The sequence below is a fragment of the Tripterygium wilfordii genome, chromosome 6 (genome assembly GCF_013401445.1).
Source record: "Tripterygium wilfordii isolate XIE 37 chromosome 6, ASM1340144v1, whole genome shotgun sequence".
NCBI lineage: Eukaryota > Viridiplantae > Streptophyta > Magnoliopsida > Celastrales > Celastraceae > Tripterygium > Tripterygium wilfordii.
This window is the reverse complement of record NC_052237.1, coordinates 2,784,691-2,799,702: the sequence shown is the minus strand read 5'-3', so window position 1 is coordinate 2,799,702 and position 15,012 is coordinate 2,784,691. Positions and strand designations below refer to the sequence as shown.

General features: G+C 40.3%; 1 protein-coding gene across 8 annotated transcripts; it reads right to left on the bottom strand.

The window, feature by feature from the left end:
- Window positions 1–288: 288 nt before the first annotated feature.
- Window positions 289–14,832, bottom strand: LOC120000823 (chromatin modification-related protein EAF1 B-like). 8 transcript variants are annotated; one of them, XM_038848969.1, is made up of 24 exons: window positions 14,673–14,823; window positions 14,513–14,607; window positions 12,343–12,545; window positions 12,178–12,232; window positions 11,997–12,094; window positions 10,382–11,888; window positions 10,161–10,280; window positions 9,727–9,990; window positions 8,938–9,129; window positions 8,653–8,733; window positions 8,266–8,323; window positions 7,671–8,191; window positions 7,464–7,517; window positions 6,881–6,938; window positions 6,590–6,786; window positions 6,440–6,493; window positions 6,271–6,351; window positions 5,966–6,103; window positions 5,725–5,841; window positions 4,382–4,482; window positions 4,020–4,229; window positions 3,543–3,912; window positions 1,030–2,834; window positions 289–696 (listed from the first exon to the last, which is right to left on the bottom strand). In XM_038848969.1, exons 3-23 carry the CDS (start codon window positions 12,483–12,485, stop codon window positions 1,113–1,115), a joined length of 6,141 nt encoding a protein of 2,046 aa, XP_038704897.1. In that variant the 5' UTR covers window positions 12,486–12,545; window positions 14,513–14,607; window positions 14,673–14,823; the 3' UTR covers window positions 289–696; window positions 1,030–1,112. The 8 variants fall into 8 exon arrangements, with proteins under 8 accessions (XP_038704897.1, XP_038704901.1, XP_038704899.1 ...); XM_038848973.1 differs by having other exon boundaries at window positions 12,343–12,466; XM_038848971.1 differs by having other exon boundaries at window positions 3,543–3,906; window positions 14,513–14,830.
- Window positions 14,833–15,012: the final 180 nt, after the last annotated feature.

The window sequence follows — 15,012 nt, the reverse complement described above, 5'->3', positions numbered from 1 at the left end:
AAAAGATCGATAACGCCGGCGCACGCAAGATTACAATCTCAAAAGGTCTCTGACACTGCATTTTGCCATGGTTTCAAACTAGCCATATTTGATTGCTGCACATCTGAAACCTCCATTGAAGTACACAAATTTAACACCCCAATGTGGCACAAGTCGGTCAAGATTTTAGTGTTGAACACAAATTGGTGCAAGGGCTAGGCTCAATGGCAAATTCTGACGAAGTAAATTTCTAAACACGATTAACTGCTATCAAGGCTAGTTTGCTTCACTGGAGATTTGAGAAACCACTACAGAATACAATAATTCATGGTTGCCAATGACGATCATTCTAACGCGATTGAACAGTGCGTGTACACAATTTTTATATTCACAAAATTTTCAGAGGCTTTGGCCATTGATAATGATTGGTTACAATTTCACGGGCAACAACACATGCGCTAGCTACTAGGGGAAAAATGAATATGGCCCCTCGCATGAGAAGGGCAACTGAGATGGGGGAGAAAAGAAGGTACAAGGCAAGGAGAGAAGATACACTGTACACATACCTCTATAACTGCCTCTTTTATCTTTCCGAAGAGCCATGGTAAAATACATCATTTTTCCCCCCAAAAAATATTAAGAATATGAAGGCCCGACCTGCATACAATCACCATTGTATTCCATCTTGCAATACCCTGACAAAATAACCAGCTTTATCTGCACATCAAACACACCTAAATAAGAATCTTTCTCCACTCCACAGAGAAACAGTTGTATCCACGACCACGAGGGGAGAGAGAGAGAGAGGGAGGGGGGGACAAGTAACAAAAAGAAAGAAAAATGTGTACGTACTATGTAGACATGAATACGCAAATTATTGTATCCACGAGGGGGGAGAGAGAGAGGACAAGTAACAAAAAGAAAGAAAAATGTGTATGTACCACGTAGACATGAATATGCAAATTAGTTTATGAATATGCAAATTATTCGTACCATATATGTATCCAAAGACAGAATTGAAGGCCGTTAGCATAAAGCAAAATCATATACCTGTACAGTGCTGTTATAAGGGCATGCAAACCCAAGCGAAGCGAGATTGAGAGCTCCCAGAGTATTCAAGTCAATAAATTGCCTCATTCCAGCTTAGAATTCGTGGGCCTGATATACAAACTGCCTTGTGCTGCTTGCAAAGGTTGCATTTGCTGCAGTGGCATATGTGCTGGCGGTGATTGCTGTTGCTCTTGTTTGGAATTTTCCTGCTGCTCTTGTGGTTGGTATCGTTGTTGAGATGGAGGTTGTGGTGTTGGTGATTGTTGCAGATGCAACTGCCGCTGAGCCCCCGAATTATGCCCATGAGGCAAGCCCCCCGATAACTGCCTCTGGACTAAACCATGGCTGATAGAAGGAATTGGATCATTCCCATCTGAATTTAAGAGAGGCGTGCTCCCAACAGAATCCACTTGAGTAGCAGGATTCAGCATACCAGAATCATACAATGTCTCAGGTGGTTTCCACTGAGGAGCAACGGCAGAAGGCACAACTGGTACTACACTAGTGGAATCCATATCGGCCCGAGGCATCTCCACAGTTGTATTTGCACCCATCTGGGAAGCACTGTTCACTGCCTGCTGGTCAGCTGGAGCTTGGTCAACTTGAGATTTGTTTGACGGGTCCAGATTCACCCTCTGTTGAAGCATTCTTTGAGCCGATGGCTGACTATGATTAAACTGCTTTTGGTGCAACTGTGGCTGCCCCTGTAGCTGTTGATGGTTGGAAGTCACAACTGGAGCCGGAACAACTTGATGCGCATTTGTTAGCGCCTGACTAGAACCAACAGGTGGAACTTGGCTTTGAGAGCTGCAATCAGACTGAGAAGGCATATGCTGAACCTGCTTTGATAAAGGGGGTGTTGGGCCAGAAAAGAGTTTTTGCTGAGACTGAGAATGGTTTGAGGATTGAGTGACTAATGGTTTAGACTGTTGAACTGGGCTTAAGCTAGATCCAGAGTATAAGCCTTGACCTTGCATCAAGTGCATCATCTGCTCTCCTTTCTCCACACCTTGGCTTCCAGAAGCGTCAGAAAGACTGTTCAAATGAGAAGAATCAACGCCAAGGTTCTGATGGGCCGGCATATTACCCCTTCCCATTCCCTTCAAATGTTTAGCCTGCTGCTGAGACTGCACATTTTGCCTTTGTTGAGGGTGATGCCTGCCAGACTGTTGAAACTGCTGCTGCTGTGGTTGTCGTTGCCGCTGCTTCCCCGTCTGATTATTCAATCCACTTGCACCGGTCTGAGGATTTCTGTTGAACCCATGAGATGGCATGTTTGGTTTCTGCTGGTGTGGCAATGTCATGGGAGTCATAGGTGAAGATGGTGTAAGTGGGGGCAGCGATACTGGCTGAGTTTGAGTTTGTGATTGAATCTGTGAACTATTTTGTAGAGAAGATGAAATTGGAGCTCGGGGCTGAGGCTGAAGACGAGGCATCAAAGCACTAGATGTAGCAAGATGACGATGCTGATGCTGATGCTGATGCTGCTGTTGCAGAAACCGCTGCTGCATTTGCCTCTCTTTCACAAGGCGGAGTGCATAAGCTTGTTGCTGTGGTCCCGTAGGATGATTTGAGCCTTGAACTTGAGGATGATGAGGGTTGCTGATAACATGCGACTGTCGTGGAGACATTTGATGCTGCTGGGGATGGCCTGGATATGTCTGACCTGCTGCAGGGGATGTCTGGTTAGAGAATGTAGAACTCAACCCATTTAAAACAGTATTTCCTTGGCTGTTCGCTTGAGAAACTTGCATCTGTATATCTGGTGCCATCATCGGTCTCTGATGCTCTGGACTATGGCCAGGCTATAACAAAAACAAAAACTGCCATCACACAATCCAAAAGTATTCAAGTATAGCAACACAATACACCAGTAATTGCAAGAAAACTATGGTCCAGTAACATTAACACTAACAACATAGGTTTGATGTTTCTCGTAGAAAAAGTATGCCATTGCTGAGAGTCTGAGACCATCCCCCACCCACGTCCAGAGTTATTCTTAAAACTTTGGAGAATTCCAAACAAGTTTGGTTGAACTTAAAAATCATCACACCATATAACCATCAATACCTAACAAGAAACCTATTGCTCACCACTGGCTTGAGTAAAGGACGGGATCGAGGTTTAAAAACCATTTTTTCCCCAAACTTGCTCGTAATGCAGTCCATTAAATCAACTTGATTACATATATACTTTAGTTCGGAAAAGTACTCAACACAGCATAAGGGTATATCCCGGGAAAAGCATCTCCAAAATATGAAGGTATGGCATCATACATCTGCCGCAACCCCGCATCCAACGAGGGAGCCTTGCACACGGGAGTTTTTTTAACATTAAAAGCATGCATCCATTCATGTATTCCAATGCCATGGCTAGCTAGTCCTATTAACAGCATATGAAAAATGGAGCGATACTAATCTCTTCACATTGCTTTGGCAAAACATGCTAAATGCAATGTTGACAAAACAATCTTAGCATTTGGAGGGAACGAAGACTAGAGGAAAATAACTCACCCTTATCATATGCAAAGCTTCATGAGGTCTCAGCATCGAGTTTCCTTGACCAGAACCAGCCCCAGAGTGCATATTTACAGAGCTTGGCATGCCAACCCCACTAGAAGAAAGCATACTACTAGAGTGCAGCATCGCTGCTGACGGCATTCCTTGAAACCCTGGCCTTGACATTGGCATGCTTCTATTCATCCCACACATCATGCCATTTCCACCAGGCATCATACGAACCCCACGATCAGCTCCAGGAAGGACCCCTGAAGCAGACAAGTTCGGCTGCTGCATGCTTCTACCACCTAACATATGACTGTATTGCATTCTCTGCTGCTCATCAACTGTTAAAGATGTTCTTGCAACCCCGTATCTACTGTCCCTAGGAAGGGAGGGGGGAGGGGGAATAATTCAGCCAATGTTTCACTGAAAGAAATAGACTTAACACACCACCAAGACAAGAATCTCGAGCTACAACATGGATTCTACCTGGTAGATGCATTCTGTTGACCAGATGGGGATGACAGGTGACTGCCTACAACCACACCAGAAGACCCTTGTAATGTCGAATTTGCTCCAGAGGTAGGAATTACTGATGCCACAGAACCTTGATTTGACATTGGTAAACCACTAACATGAGAGCTTTGATAGCCAAGGGAAAGAACATCTGGGTTCAATGCATCACATAGCTGGAGGGGCCTTCATCCACAAAATGAAACAAAAAAATAATATGGCAAAGACCAAAGAAATAAAATATATACGAAAGAATAAATGCAAGAACGGAGAAATAACAGAATCAATTGAATGCATAGCAAGCTATACTCTTTTTTTTCAAAAGCACCGAAACTTACGTTAGAACAACTCCATTTAGGTTATTCGGGACAACATGGGAAAGGGCAAGAACATGCGAATTGTGGACAGCTACGATCTGTTTTGCTTCCAGATTATCATTCTTCAACCCAAACCACAAAAAAAAAAAAACACAAGGCAAAAGCTCAAAGTTAGAGACGAACTAAAAGCACAATAATCAGAAGAGGGGAATTGAGAAAGCCCTGGAGCATCCAAAACATCCCAGAAATAAAACAAAAGAAACCGGACGAACATTTTCTTTTCGGAAAACAGAAAAGAAAAAATGTTGGTCAAGAAACATTAAACAATGGGAACGACACTTTTGTATGTGCAAACATGCGAGTGCATGATTTATTTTTTTTTTGGAACTTCATGAACTCCACCAATTGCTGAAGTCCATTTCATCTTACAACATTTTGAGACTTCACCATTTCAAACACCAAGTTCAACAATAATTAAATTAATATCCAAAATTCCAAATGACCAAGACCTCGCTTCTCGACTATGTGCGGAGATGGCAGCATATGACACCCTTCCCCCACCCCCACCTCTTTTGAAGGAGCCTCGTGTACATGGTTGTTTTCCTTTTATTCAAATGGCCAAGACCATGCAAATTAACATTGAACATTAGATAGATTTTTGTTCAATTTATATCCCAAGTTAAAACACCAAAAAAATTATTTTCACAAAAAAGGATGCATATTTCTTAATGCAATAAGTCAAAAAAAATTTTGAACAAGGAGCTCTTGGCCTAATGGTAGTCAGTAGACTACCCTAAGGACTTGAACCAGAAAAAGGTTTGATTCCCCTTTCACGCAAATAATCTGATGCAGGGTGACGCCTCCACAGCCATTCAGAGGGGCTAAGCGCCCGCGCCCAAGAATGATACAGCCCACATACGGCATGGGCCTGCCCAAGTGCTATAAGTTGGGCCTAACTAACCATTGGAAAACCGGCTTGCCAACCTTAGACTTGCCCACACTTATAAACCACACTTGCAACCCATTCACTATTGATGTGGGACACTGCATCATAATCATAATAACAAAAAGAACAGGACTTATAAAAAAAGTCAAAAAAGTTGAATAATTAAAAATGAAGTGATAGCATTTATACTGCTTTTTGGCAACACTAGGATTAGAAACCGGCCCAAAAAAAAAAGTTAAGAGCACAAAATCAAAAAATGAGATGCACTTCAGCTATGAAAACATAGCAAATGAAAAGAATGCATGTGCAGTGAGCTACTCAATATTACAATAACAGGGAGGAAAAGAGGTGCTAATGGAAAATAGTCCATTGGAGATGAGCAACAAGTGGAAATCTGCAGGTTGTATCTCAAACAAACCTGACTCTTCCGGTATTGCTGCTTCTTCCCAATCATGATAATTTTTTCAAAATGAGACTTTATAGTGTCTTCTTCCATTGGGCCTTGCAAACGTTGAAACAACTGCCTGGCACTACCCTGCTTTGCAGGAACACCAATGAATCAATGCAGCCAAAATTAGCTAAGTGGTAAAGATAGGGTGTCAATATGCAAGAGGATGACTTCTAAATTGTGAAGGAATTTTCAACCAAATAGTTATCACCTTTGGAATGCCAGGCAATGTAGATGGATATGACTGAGAAGTGCCAGAATCTTCTGCACTGTCAGCCCCATCTCCAGTACTCCTATCCATTAAAATATTATGACGTTCCTTGCATTCTTTGGGTTTGCGGAATATACACTGAAGATATGAAGATGTCCACCCCAAGGAGGTATTAGAAAAAGAGAGAGACAACATATTTCAGAATCTAAAATAATAAACTGTACTCAATTGCCAGAAGAAAAGAGGGGCTTTTTTACAAACAACAAAAGAAAAATAAAAGAGTCAATAACAAAAACCTTAAATACCTTAAATTGAAGGGTGCTGTTGATGGCATCACTTACAAGCTCCCAATTTGGGCCCATATCGTGCACAAGGACAACAAGAGCCTGACACAACATGACACCACAGAATTTCAGATATTTCTTCAAGTACAGAGAATGACCACATTCATTAAGAAAAAAGAGGGAAGGGAACCTGGTCTTCAAATAAGGACCATGGACTTCCAGAACCAGGCTGCACAGCTGACATCTGCTAAGAATCTCAATGCTCAATTTCATGGAAAAGTATATCAGGAAGGAAAAAAAAAAAGAGTAAAAAGTTGAGAGCAAAATAATTGTTTGCTACCTTCAGTGTTTTAGATTTTCGGCCCCTATCGCGGCCACCAATCAACTTAACGAACTTATTTGGGTTGGACATATTACTCATCTGGGATGCCACAGGAGAAGGAGTAGATCCAGATATTGGAATGATGTTGTCAAAGGTGCTCTCCAGCTGTTGCTTTATTATCTTTGGTTTTTTTGCATTATGTTGCCCATACAAGCCTTAACCAAAACATTTGAAAAGTGAATTTTATAAGCAACTAAGATCTTTAGCACCAGCAACGACAGCAAATAGGAGTTTGAAAAAGAAACTTACCACCAGTTCCATTTGAATCCATAAGATGACTCTCCATTCTTCTTTTAGAATGATCCCTCTGCAAATCAAAAGGCTTTTAAGAAAAAATTGGTAACTAAAGAAAAAGGGAGCATCTAAAGTGAAACATTTGAAATGACGGGAAGGTTAACAGACCGAGAAGAAACACTGATAACTGATACAGAAGACTGAGGATCCTGATAACAGTAAATATATCATAGGAAAAGTTATACAAGTTATGATCTCATATCTACCACGGACAGACTAACATCTACTTCAACTTCCCCACTACAGACTTTGCAGACTCAGAAATTAAAGTTCCCACCTTACCGCCGGCTTCAAAATACAAGAAATCTTCGACTCCACAAAAAAGAATGAACAAGCGGAAAACTTTAACAGCCAAACCAAATAAAAGAGGCAATGGGTACAAAATAGAATGACACCAATAAGTCATAGGTTAAACATGGCAACACACTATTGAAACACTCTGCAACATGCCCAATTACTTCAGCCATAATGTAATAATTACAAAAAAAAATGTCTATCAAATTCAAAAGCTATTTTGATAAAGCAGAAGAAACATAACCTGTTCATTATAAAGCGATGAATCCAGTTGCCAACCGTGCTCATAGGCAGAACCCTGAAACCAAATGAATTGCAAGCAACTTAACAAGCAATTAAAAAAGAAAATCAGGAAACACACCACTTTTACTGCCACTTAGAATGCTGTGGTGAAAGACATTTTCCAGGTGTATTCAATGCCCAACATGAACATATAAGAATTCATTTGTACCGGGTTCTTTGTCTTTTTCTTCTTTTTAGGTTTTGTTGATGTCTCTGCATAGTCATACAGCACTTGCTTTTCAAAATTCCCACCAGACTCAACTTCCATACTTCTCTGGATATGGGATCCACCATGCATAGTGATCTGGTCATCCTGATAAGAACTAGTATCCCCGCTTGAAGCATCTGTCTTCGTCGTAGCCTGCAGAACCCCAGTAGCCCCAACACCAAAAGGACTTATAACCCTCTGTCTGGAAGCAGTACGCATGCGCTTTGTTGGGATTGAACCAACGTTTAGACTATTTGCAGGCCTTTTGCCCAACAACATAGGATGTTGGTATCCAACTGTGCCGTGTCCATATGGCAAATCAGCTCCAGCCTCATATGATCGTGCATTATATGACCTCATTATGTTCCTTCGTTTCTTTTGAGCAGATTTTGATGGCTTGCTACTTTCAAGAGGTCCAGGCAAATAATATGCACTTGTCTCTCCTTCATCCTCATCATATGCACTCTCATGATATCCAAATTCTGAATTTGAACAGGAACCCGTAAATTAAAAGATCAACAAACAACTCACTAATCAAATATAGATTGGTTATTACCTGCTACAGCATCATGCATAGATGTCTCAACTTCCTCTTGCAAGCTATTGCCAGTTTTCTGAACAATGCGTTCAATAAATAAGGGGAAAAGACGTAAAAAGTATACAGATAATTAAGTTCCGCAATCGACCTTCGTGAAAATTAATGTCAACAAAATTAACTGCTCAAATGAGAAAGAAGTTTGGTGGCATTTTCCTTTTCAACTTTGAAAGAGCATAGTTCCACAAATAGAGGAGTAGATTCGTAGGATTATCAACATAAGAAAAATGGACACTTAACCAAAGTCTAACATAATTTCCAACATGTTTCATAATTTCCTTCTAATAATGTTTTATTGACAAGGCATATGAAAACAAAAATCGAAAAAAAGGAGGGGCACATATTTACCTCACACTGCATCACATGAGAAACAATAGATTTTCTATAACCTTCCATAGCACCAGATGGAACTGCATAGAAGAGGCTTTCCTGACAAATAAAAACCTGGTGTAAATAAAATTATAGAAGTGATTGCAAAATAAAATTCCTAGTATGCTGAAATCAATGAACAGGCAAAAATTACACTATATATTATGACACCCGGCAAGTGGGTACGTTCTTCCCCATGAGAAGGGAATAGCACTAGCGAACATCTATGTGTTAACAATCAACATAATTAAAGTATAAACGTACTTCCGTGAGATGGTCATCCCATGACATATCCATAGTGCCTAAATCCGATATCCTGTCAGGAGTTGCTGGTGCTTCGGCTTGGATAGAAGGCACAGGAGAGCTGATATATTTCAAAAATCTTACTGCATATGCCTGAACTGGAAACGCAATATTTTCTCCAGAACGTTGTACCTCTAACACTTTCCCTGCCTCCTGTTCATAACCACCATATATGTCAGAAATAAGTTTGGGGCACCTAAAAGTCCGTATTTGTATTAGTACGGGTGATATCCCCGGGAATAAAAAGAGTCTCGGCCCATTCTGTCAGATAAAAAGAAAAAGAAATATTGTAGCAGACTCCTGGTATCAACCGCTCTTTGTCAACAACTTCTTTTGTAATCTAATAGAGTGCTCCCCTTTGAGCTAAAAGAATGATGAAACCTTCGTCCAAGCCTGTAAACTACAAACACAAATCCACATTCCAATAACCACACAAGTAAAGCTCATTGTATTCTCTGCTTTATCAGAACAATTATTTCAACGCCTACTCATCAAATGGTAGACTAACCAGTAAGGCAGTCAAAATAGTAGCTGTTGAACCCAGAGAAAAGAGATCGAAAAATGGGAACATAGAAAAATATCTCAACTACCGAAGAAGAGGAATGAAAAAAGAACAAAAGTGATAAATCAACTTCAGATAAATATTAGAACTTTAAGATTAGGAGGAGAGACAGAGAGCGAAAGAAAGATTAATCATCAATTTTACCAAAAATGGATAACCAGAAAAAGATCAAAATGTAAAGTAAGCACCTTCTCAAGTTCTCTACTCTTGTACGTGGAAGTTTCATCCCCATCAACTTTCCTTGATACAGCCACGTCATGCTTGCAGTTATTTGGACCATCACTTTTAAGAAGTGCCTCTGCTGAATGCCAGAACTGCATGACAGCCTTTGCTATGGTGTGCGCAACCTTTTTAACCTTTGAACATTGATCATGCTCTTCAGACCTCGTTCGAGAAGTGCAAGCAACCCGACGACAAACTTGAGCAGCAGCAGTCATCTTCCAAAGACGCTCCTGGTAAAAGTAGTAGCAAAAATCAAACGATGGATAAAGCTGAATTGAGGTGTTAATTTTGTAATATATGAATAGTGACACCAGAAGAAAAGGGGGACAAATATTTTAAGAATAAAAACTTGAATACAATGCAGAGAAATCTTAGTTTGATTTTCTGCACACAAAAAAACCTGTGCAAAATCGTTTGCCAGCCATGCCATCTCCTCGAGGACGAAATCCCAGTGAGACTTTCGGCGAATCTCCGAAGTCGAGGTACCAATAGACAACTCCGCAATCCTCTTGCGTTTTGCCTGTTTCATACATTATGTCACATCTTTAGTCTTTTTGTGAAAGTTCCCGGATAATTTAATCACCTTAAAGATCATAAGTTAGAAGGGACAAAAGAAATAACCTCTATAGTTCTCGCCTCTTCTAAAATCGAATCTTCGCGAGCCTTGTCTGCCAATTTTGAGTGGTTGCTAGAACATGTTTGAAGGTCAGGGGCAGCAGCGAAAATTCTTCCTGACAAAGTAGTCTCAGGAAGCTCGTGGACAAAGCAACCTACCGAGCCCTGAGGAATTCCGCTGCTAAGGTTTTCTGTGATGAGGTTGGACTTATCACCCACTAAGTTACCCACTTTTTTTACATCAGTCTCCGATACAATATTGTCCTTTTGTTGCACTCCCTCCATGTTGGTTTTCTTTGCCGCATTTTCCATGTCAAATTTACTTGCAAGCATTTCTTCCTCGACTTTGACTAGAGAATCATTTCCTGTATTGTCTTGATAAAAAGAATCATGGCCTTCATTAACGACAGCACTGCTTCCAACAGCATCCAACTCATTCTTCCCATGCACCATTTCAACATTGGCTAAATTCTGTGTTCCTTCATGTTCAAGTTTTTCATCTTCAGAAATTCCATTTGTATTGACAATTTTTCTCTTAATGCAAACTTCATTATCATTATTTATATCTAAGCTTTGGGTGTTTTGTGAACAGGAAGACTCTGAATCTAATACTTTTGTTCCGAATGCTAGATGGCTGTTTTGGGCTTCATTTCCCATGCTTCTCCTGTCTCCTTTTAAGGCACCAAATCCATTCAGCTGAACTGGACCAGTTTCATTCTTAGCCTTTTCCATAGGAGGACAAGGTGGGCATACAGGATCTACTCCAACTTCCGATTCATTTCCTCCAACGACATCAGGTTCCTCCAAAGCCATAGTAGCAGGAATTTGCTGAGCACCAACATCTGAAAGTTGATCTTTTTGGTTATCCCTCACACTTACGGATGCTGTAACATTCAACCTACCGTCAGTCACACTCCCTTTGCCATGCCTGGTAATCACTTCTGCAGACTGCATGCCATCCAACTTTGAACTTGACTGGTTACTGGTTCTGGAAACCATATCACCATTTGAAGTTGCAAGTTTTGGCTTAGAAACAGAAGTTGCATTCAGGCTCTTCTGGTCGATAGATTCAGATATCCCCTTTACAATCAGGTTCTTCTGGTTGTTTGATTCAGATACCCCCTTTACATCCCTGGGCAACCCGCGAGCAGGCAAGGAAGATCCGTGGACAACATCACTCTGAACCACGTCAGTGGAGCTTGATCGAACACCGTCACGATTTGGCCTGGACCTGTTCCTTCGAGCATATGGGCGAAAAATTGCAGAATCTTCTGCTTCTTTGGCATTTTTTGTCCCACCCGTCCGGGAAGAGTGTTCTGATGGAGCAACATTATTTCTTCCACAAGGGTGTTTTGGCTTCCTTTTAACTTCAAGTGGCTCATTTTCACCATTAAAAAGTAAGAGATTATCAGCACTATTCGGTTCATAAACAGTATCAACCCCTGGTCTACCACTACTCTCTACGGAATCTCCAAGAGGTGATGCAGTCAGTGCAAAACTACCTTTGGCCTCACTGCAATATCATAGCCAAAGGAAGGGAAAGCCCAGAAGGGGGGAAGAATAATCAGCAAATTGAAGAATTATGATGTACAAACTGCACACAACAGCATACGTAACCTACCTGATCACCAAATGTTCAGCAGGGTGATCAGTGAGCGAAGTTGACTGGATACTAACAGAAACTGCATTTCTGAATTTGAAGTCCAATGGATTACCACCCTGCCAAGTAGGAAAAAGCTTAAACTTATCATCCCAGTATAACATTAGTTGAAATCAATAAAGGGAAGATCATATAACACTACTTTCTCCAGAAACTCTAGTTCTCTTCTTCTTTCCTCGCGGATGTCATATTCCTGTCTGTCATGAGTAAATAACGACAAGTCATATTTCATCAGCAGATGACTGTAATGTGCTAACGAACACAGTGCAAGAAGCTATGGCAAAATAAACAAGCACCAAAGCCTTACCTAAGATCTGCTTGGGCTTTCTCAACGGCAGCCCGAGGCATAGAGGTTTTGACTCCAATGCCAACTCCACCATCAACAACCCCTCCCATGGAATCAACCTCAGCATTGACTAAAAGTGCAGATCCTGAACAACATCCATGCATTCCTACCTTAATACTTACAAGCTTCCCCCTTGCATAGATTCAATAAATTACGAAACGTTCCTAAAGAAGATGTGAATTAAGGTTATGTATTAAAAAAAGATACCTACATAAACTAACAAAGATGTCCACAGCACCAAGCATCGACAACAAATTAAAGAAATAAAAGTTTTAATCGTGAAAATTGAAGTTGCCACCACCTTACAAGATGGCTTCTGATTTTTTAAATGGAACAAACACGCCAAGTTCACAAGATTGGACAAGCAAATTGCATCAAAACTAGATGCAGTGTGGATGACTCAATCATGACAAATGTTAACATAAATAGGACACATAATGCAGAATATAGTCAATTGATAACTCTAAAATCTAAATGCCCATTGCCCAGGATACACAATAGTTAAATAAATACTTAAATCATCAAGGCCAAAAATGACAGCAAATAATTTCACTAGACTAAAGAAAGTATCACTACAAAGAAAGGGAGATGAGAGCAAACAATGCTATGACAGCCAGCAAGCAATGGAAGAAGAACAACAACATATTGGCATTGTGGCCCTGGCAACACATTTTGTCCGCTTTGGTAATATTTGGACCCCATGAAATAAATATGGATCTATAAAAACACCCATAGCATGCATTCTGTCCCCATTTGGTCAATTGTAGTAGATAATATGTATTAAAAACAGGGCAAGCTCAGAAGATATGAAAATCATACCCCTTATATAGGAAATAAAAGTACTCTTCCAAGAAAAACAGTGCACATTTATTTTCACTTTACAAATATGTCATGTGCAACAGAAAGATTGTTGGACCCCACACAAGGTTAAGCATGCAGTTGCTCCCTTGATAGAGTAACATAAACAGCAGCCAAAAGTAGGCAACGTTGTTGCTACTATATTCCATCAAAACCATACGTTTTACATACTATATCCATTGAAACCATGAGTTTTACAGCAGCTAAATATGTTCCATCATTTAAGTTTTGGGAAAAACAAAATCACAATGAGACGAAGCACTGTCCGAAGATTATGATTGATTAAAACCCTTGGTGTACAAGAAAACAAATACAAGCCTGGTGTAGTGGTAAAGTTGATTCAACATAACCTAAACATCATAGGGTTCAATCTCTTCCCCCTTAAGGGGATACAGAAGCATAATAAAATAAGGGAACCATTGCGGATAAAGTGAAGAATCCATTGATCTGACAGTATCATCATAAATATCATGTAAAATCCTAAGAAAATTATGCATGTTGACCTTTCTAACACAATCAATTTGAATTGCCGAACACATAATGCAGAGTGTTTTTCTTCAATGTTATACCACTAAGGAGCACAATGTAGGATCAATCTATCCACACGAACATTAAAAAAACATTCCAATGATTGAGGCACAAAGGAAATCATCCAGCTAACTTGCGATGTCCTATCTTAGCAAAGTTCCCAAAAGTAACAGAACCTTGTGTGTGCAATTAGTGCCTTAAAAAATGAAGCATCCGTTAGCACAAAGGATGCAACAGTCCAGCCACACAATCAAAATTCATATAAGGAAACAAATGAAAGCAGCTCTTAAAAAATTATCCAGTGCCAGTACTCACTGACTATATTAACAATAATAATTATTACATGAATTCCTTACTGTATATATGAGCAACAATATTGGGTACCATGTCGGACGCCTTCCGAAAACAAAAACGAAAATTTGAAATTACAAGTTTACAGAATGAACAGCAGGCCAAACAAGTTTTGGGATTAAAATCAGACATCAATGTGAACACATGTTCAATAACACAGGTAATGCATTAATTGAGGAGGATTCAAAAGTCTAAATACGTAAACCCCACAAAACAAACCCTAAACCATTTATTAATAATGAATTCGAACAACTTCGACATTGCACCCAATTCTAGGGTTCCTGGAACACGCGAAAAACTCAAATAAAACCTAAATTCAACCCCTAATCGCCTCAATTGAGACCATAAGTACAAAATTGAGAGCGAGGGCACGACTCTGGGACAACCAATTTACCTCTTTCGAGACCTTTCTCTCTCCTAGGGTTTTGAAATCGTGAAAACGCTCCTTAATCGAACCGACCAAAGTTTGACCTAGAACACAGCACCTCGCTGCAAATGTCAGCCATGAGAGTGTGATTACGTAAAGCTCCGTTGTCTATTTCTCTAAAACGTACCTCCTACTATGCGTATGCCTCTCTCCCTCTATGTTGGGGTTTTCTTTTGGTGCTGTTTCTCTCTCTAGGTTCCTTCTTCGGGGGTTGTGGGGGTGTACAATGCGACCTCTGCGAGTGGTAGTGGGCTTGGGTTTTTTTTACATAATGGAGAAGAAGAAGAAGGCCTTGCGAATATTGGTCCAATTGTGGGCTTTATATAATTATGTGCCGTTATGTTTTACAGACCTAGTCTTATGTTAAATGCTAGCTTTTGGGGGCAAAAATGGGGAGAAATGGGACTATGATTTTTTAAAAAAAAATAAAAATTGTGTGTGTTTTTTTTAAATCAGAGGTATGGGGA

Bases quoted from the DNA above. Each gene is read 5' to 3' on its own strand.
- LOC120000823 (XM_038848968.1), bottom strand. From the start codon at position 12,485: ATGCATGGATGTTGTTCAGGATCTGCACTTTTAGTCAATGCTGAGGTT. The intron at 8,192-8,265 runs GTAATAACCAAT...GTTCAAATTCAG, and splicing joins TATGCATGATGCTGTAGCAG to AATTTGGATATCATGAGAGT. The intron at 6,104-6,270 runs GTATTTAAGGTT...TCATATCTTCAG, and splicing joins ACAGCACCCTTCAATTTAAG to TGTATATTCCGCAAACCCAA.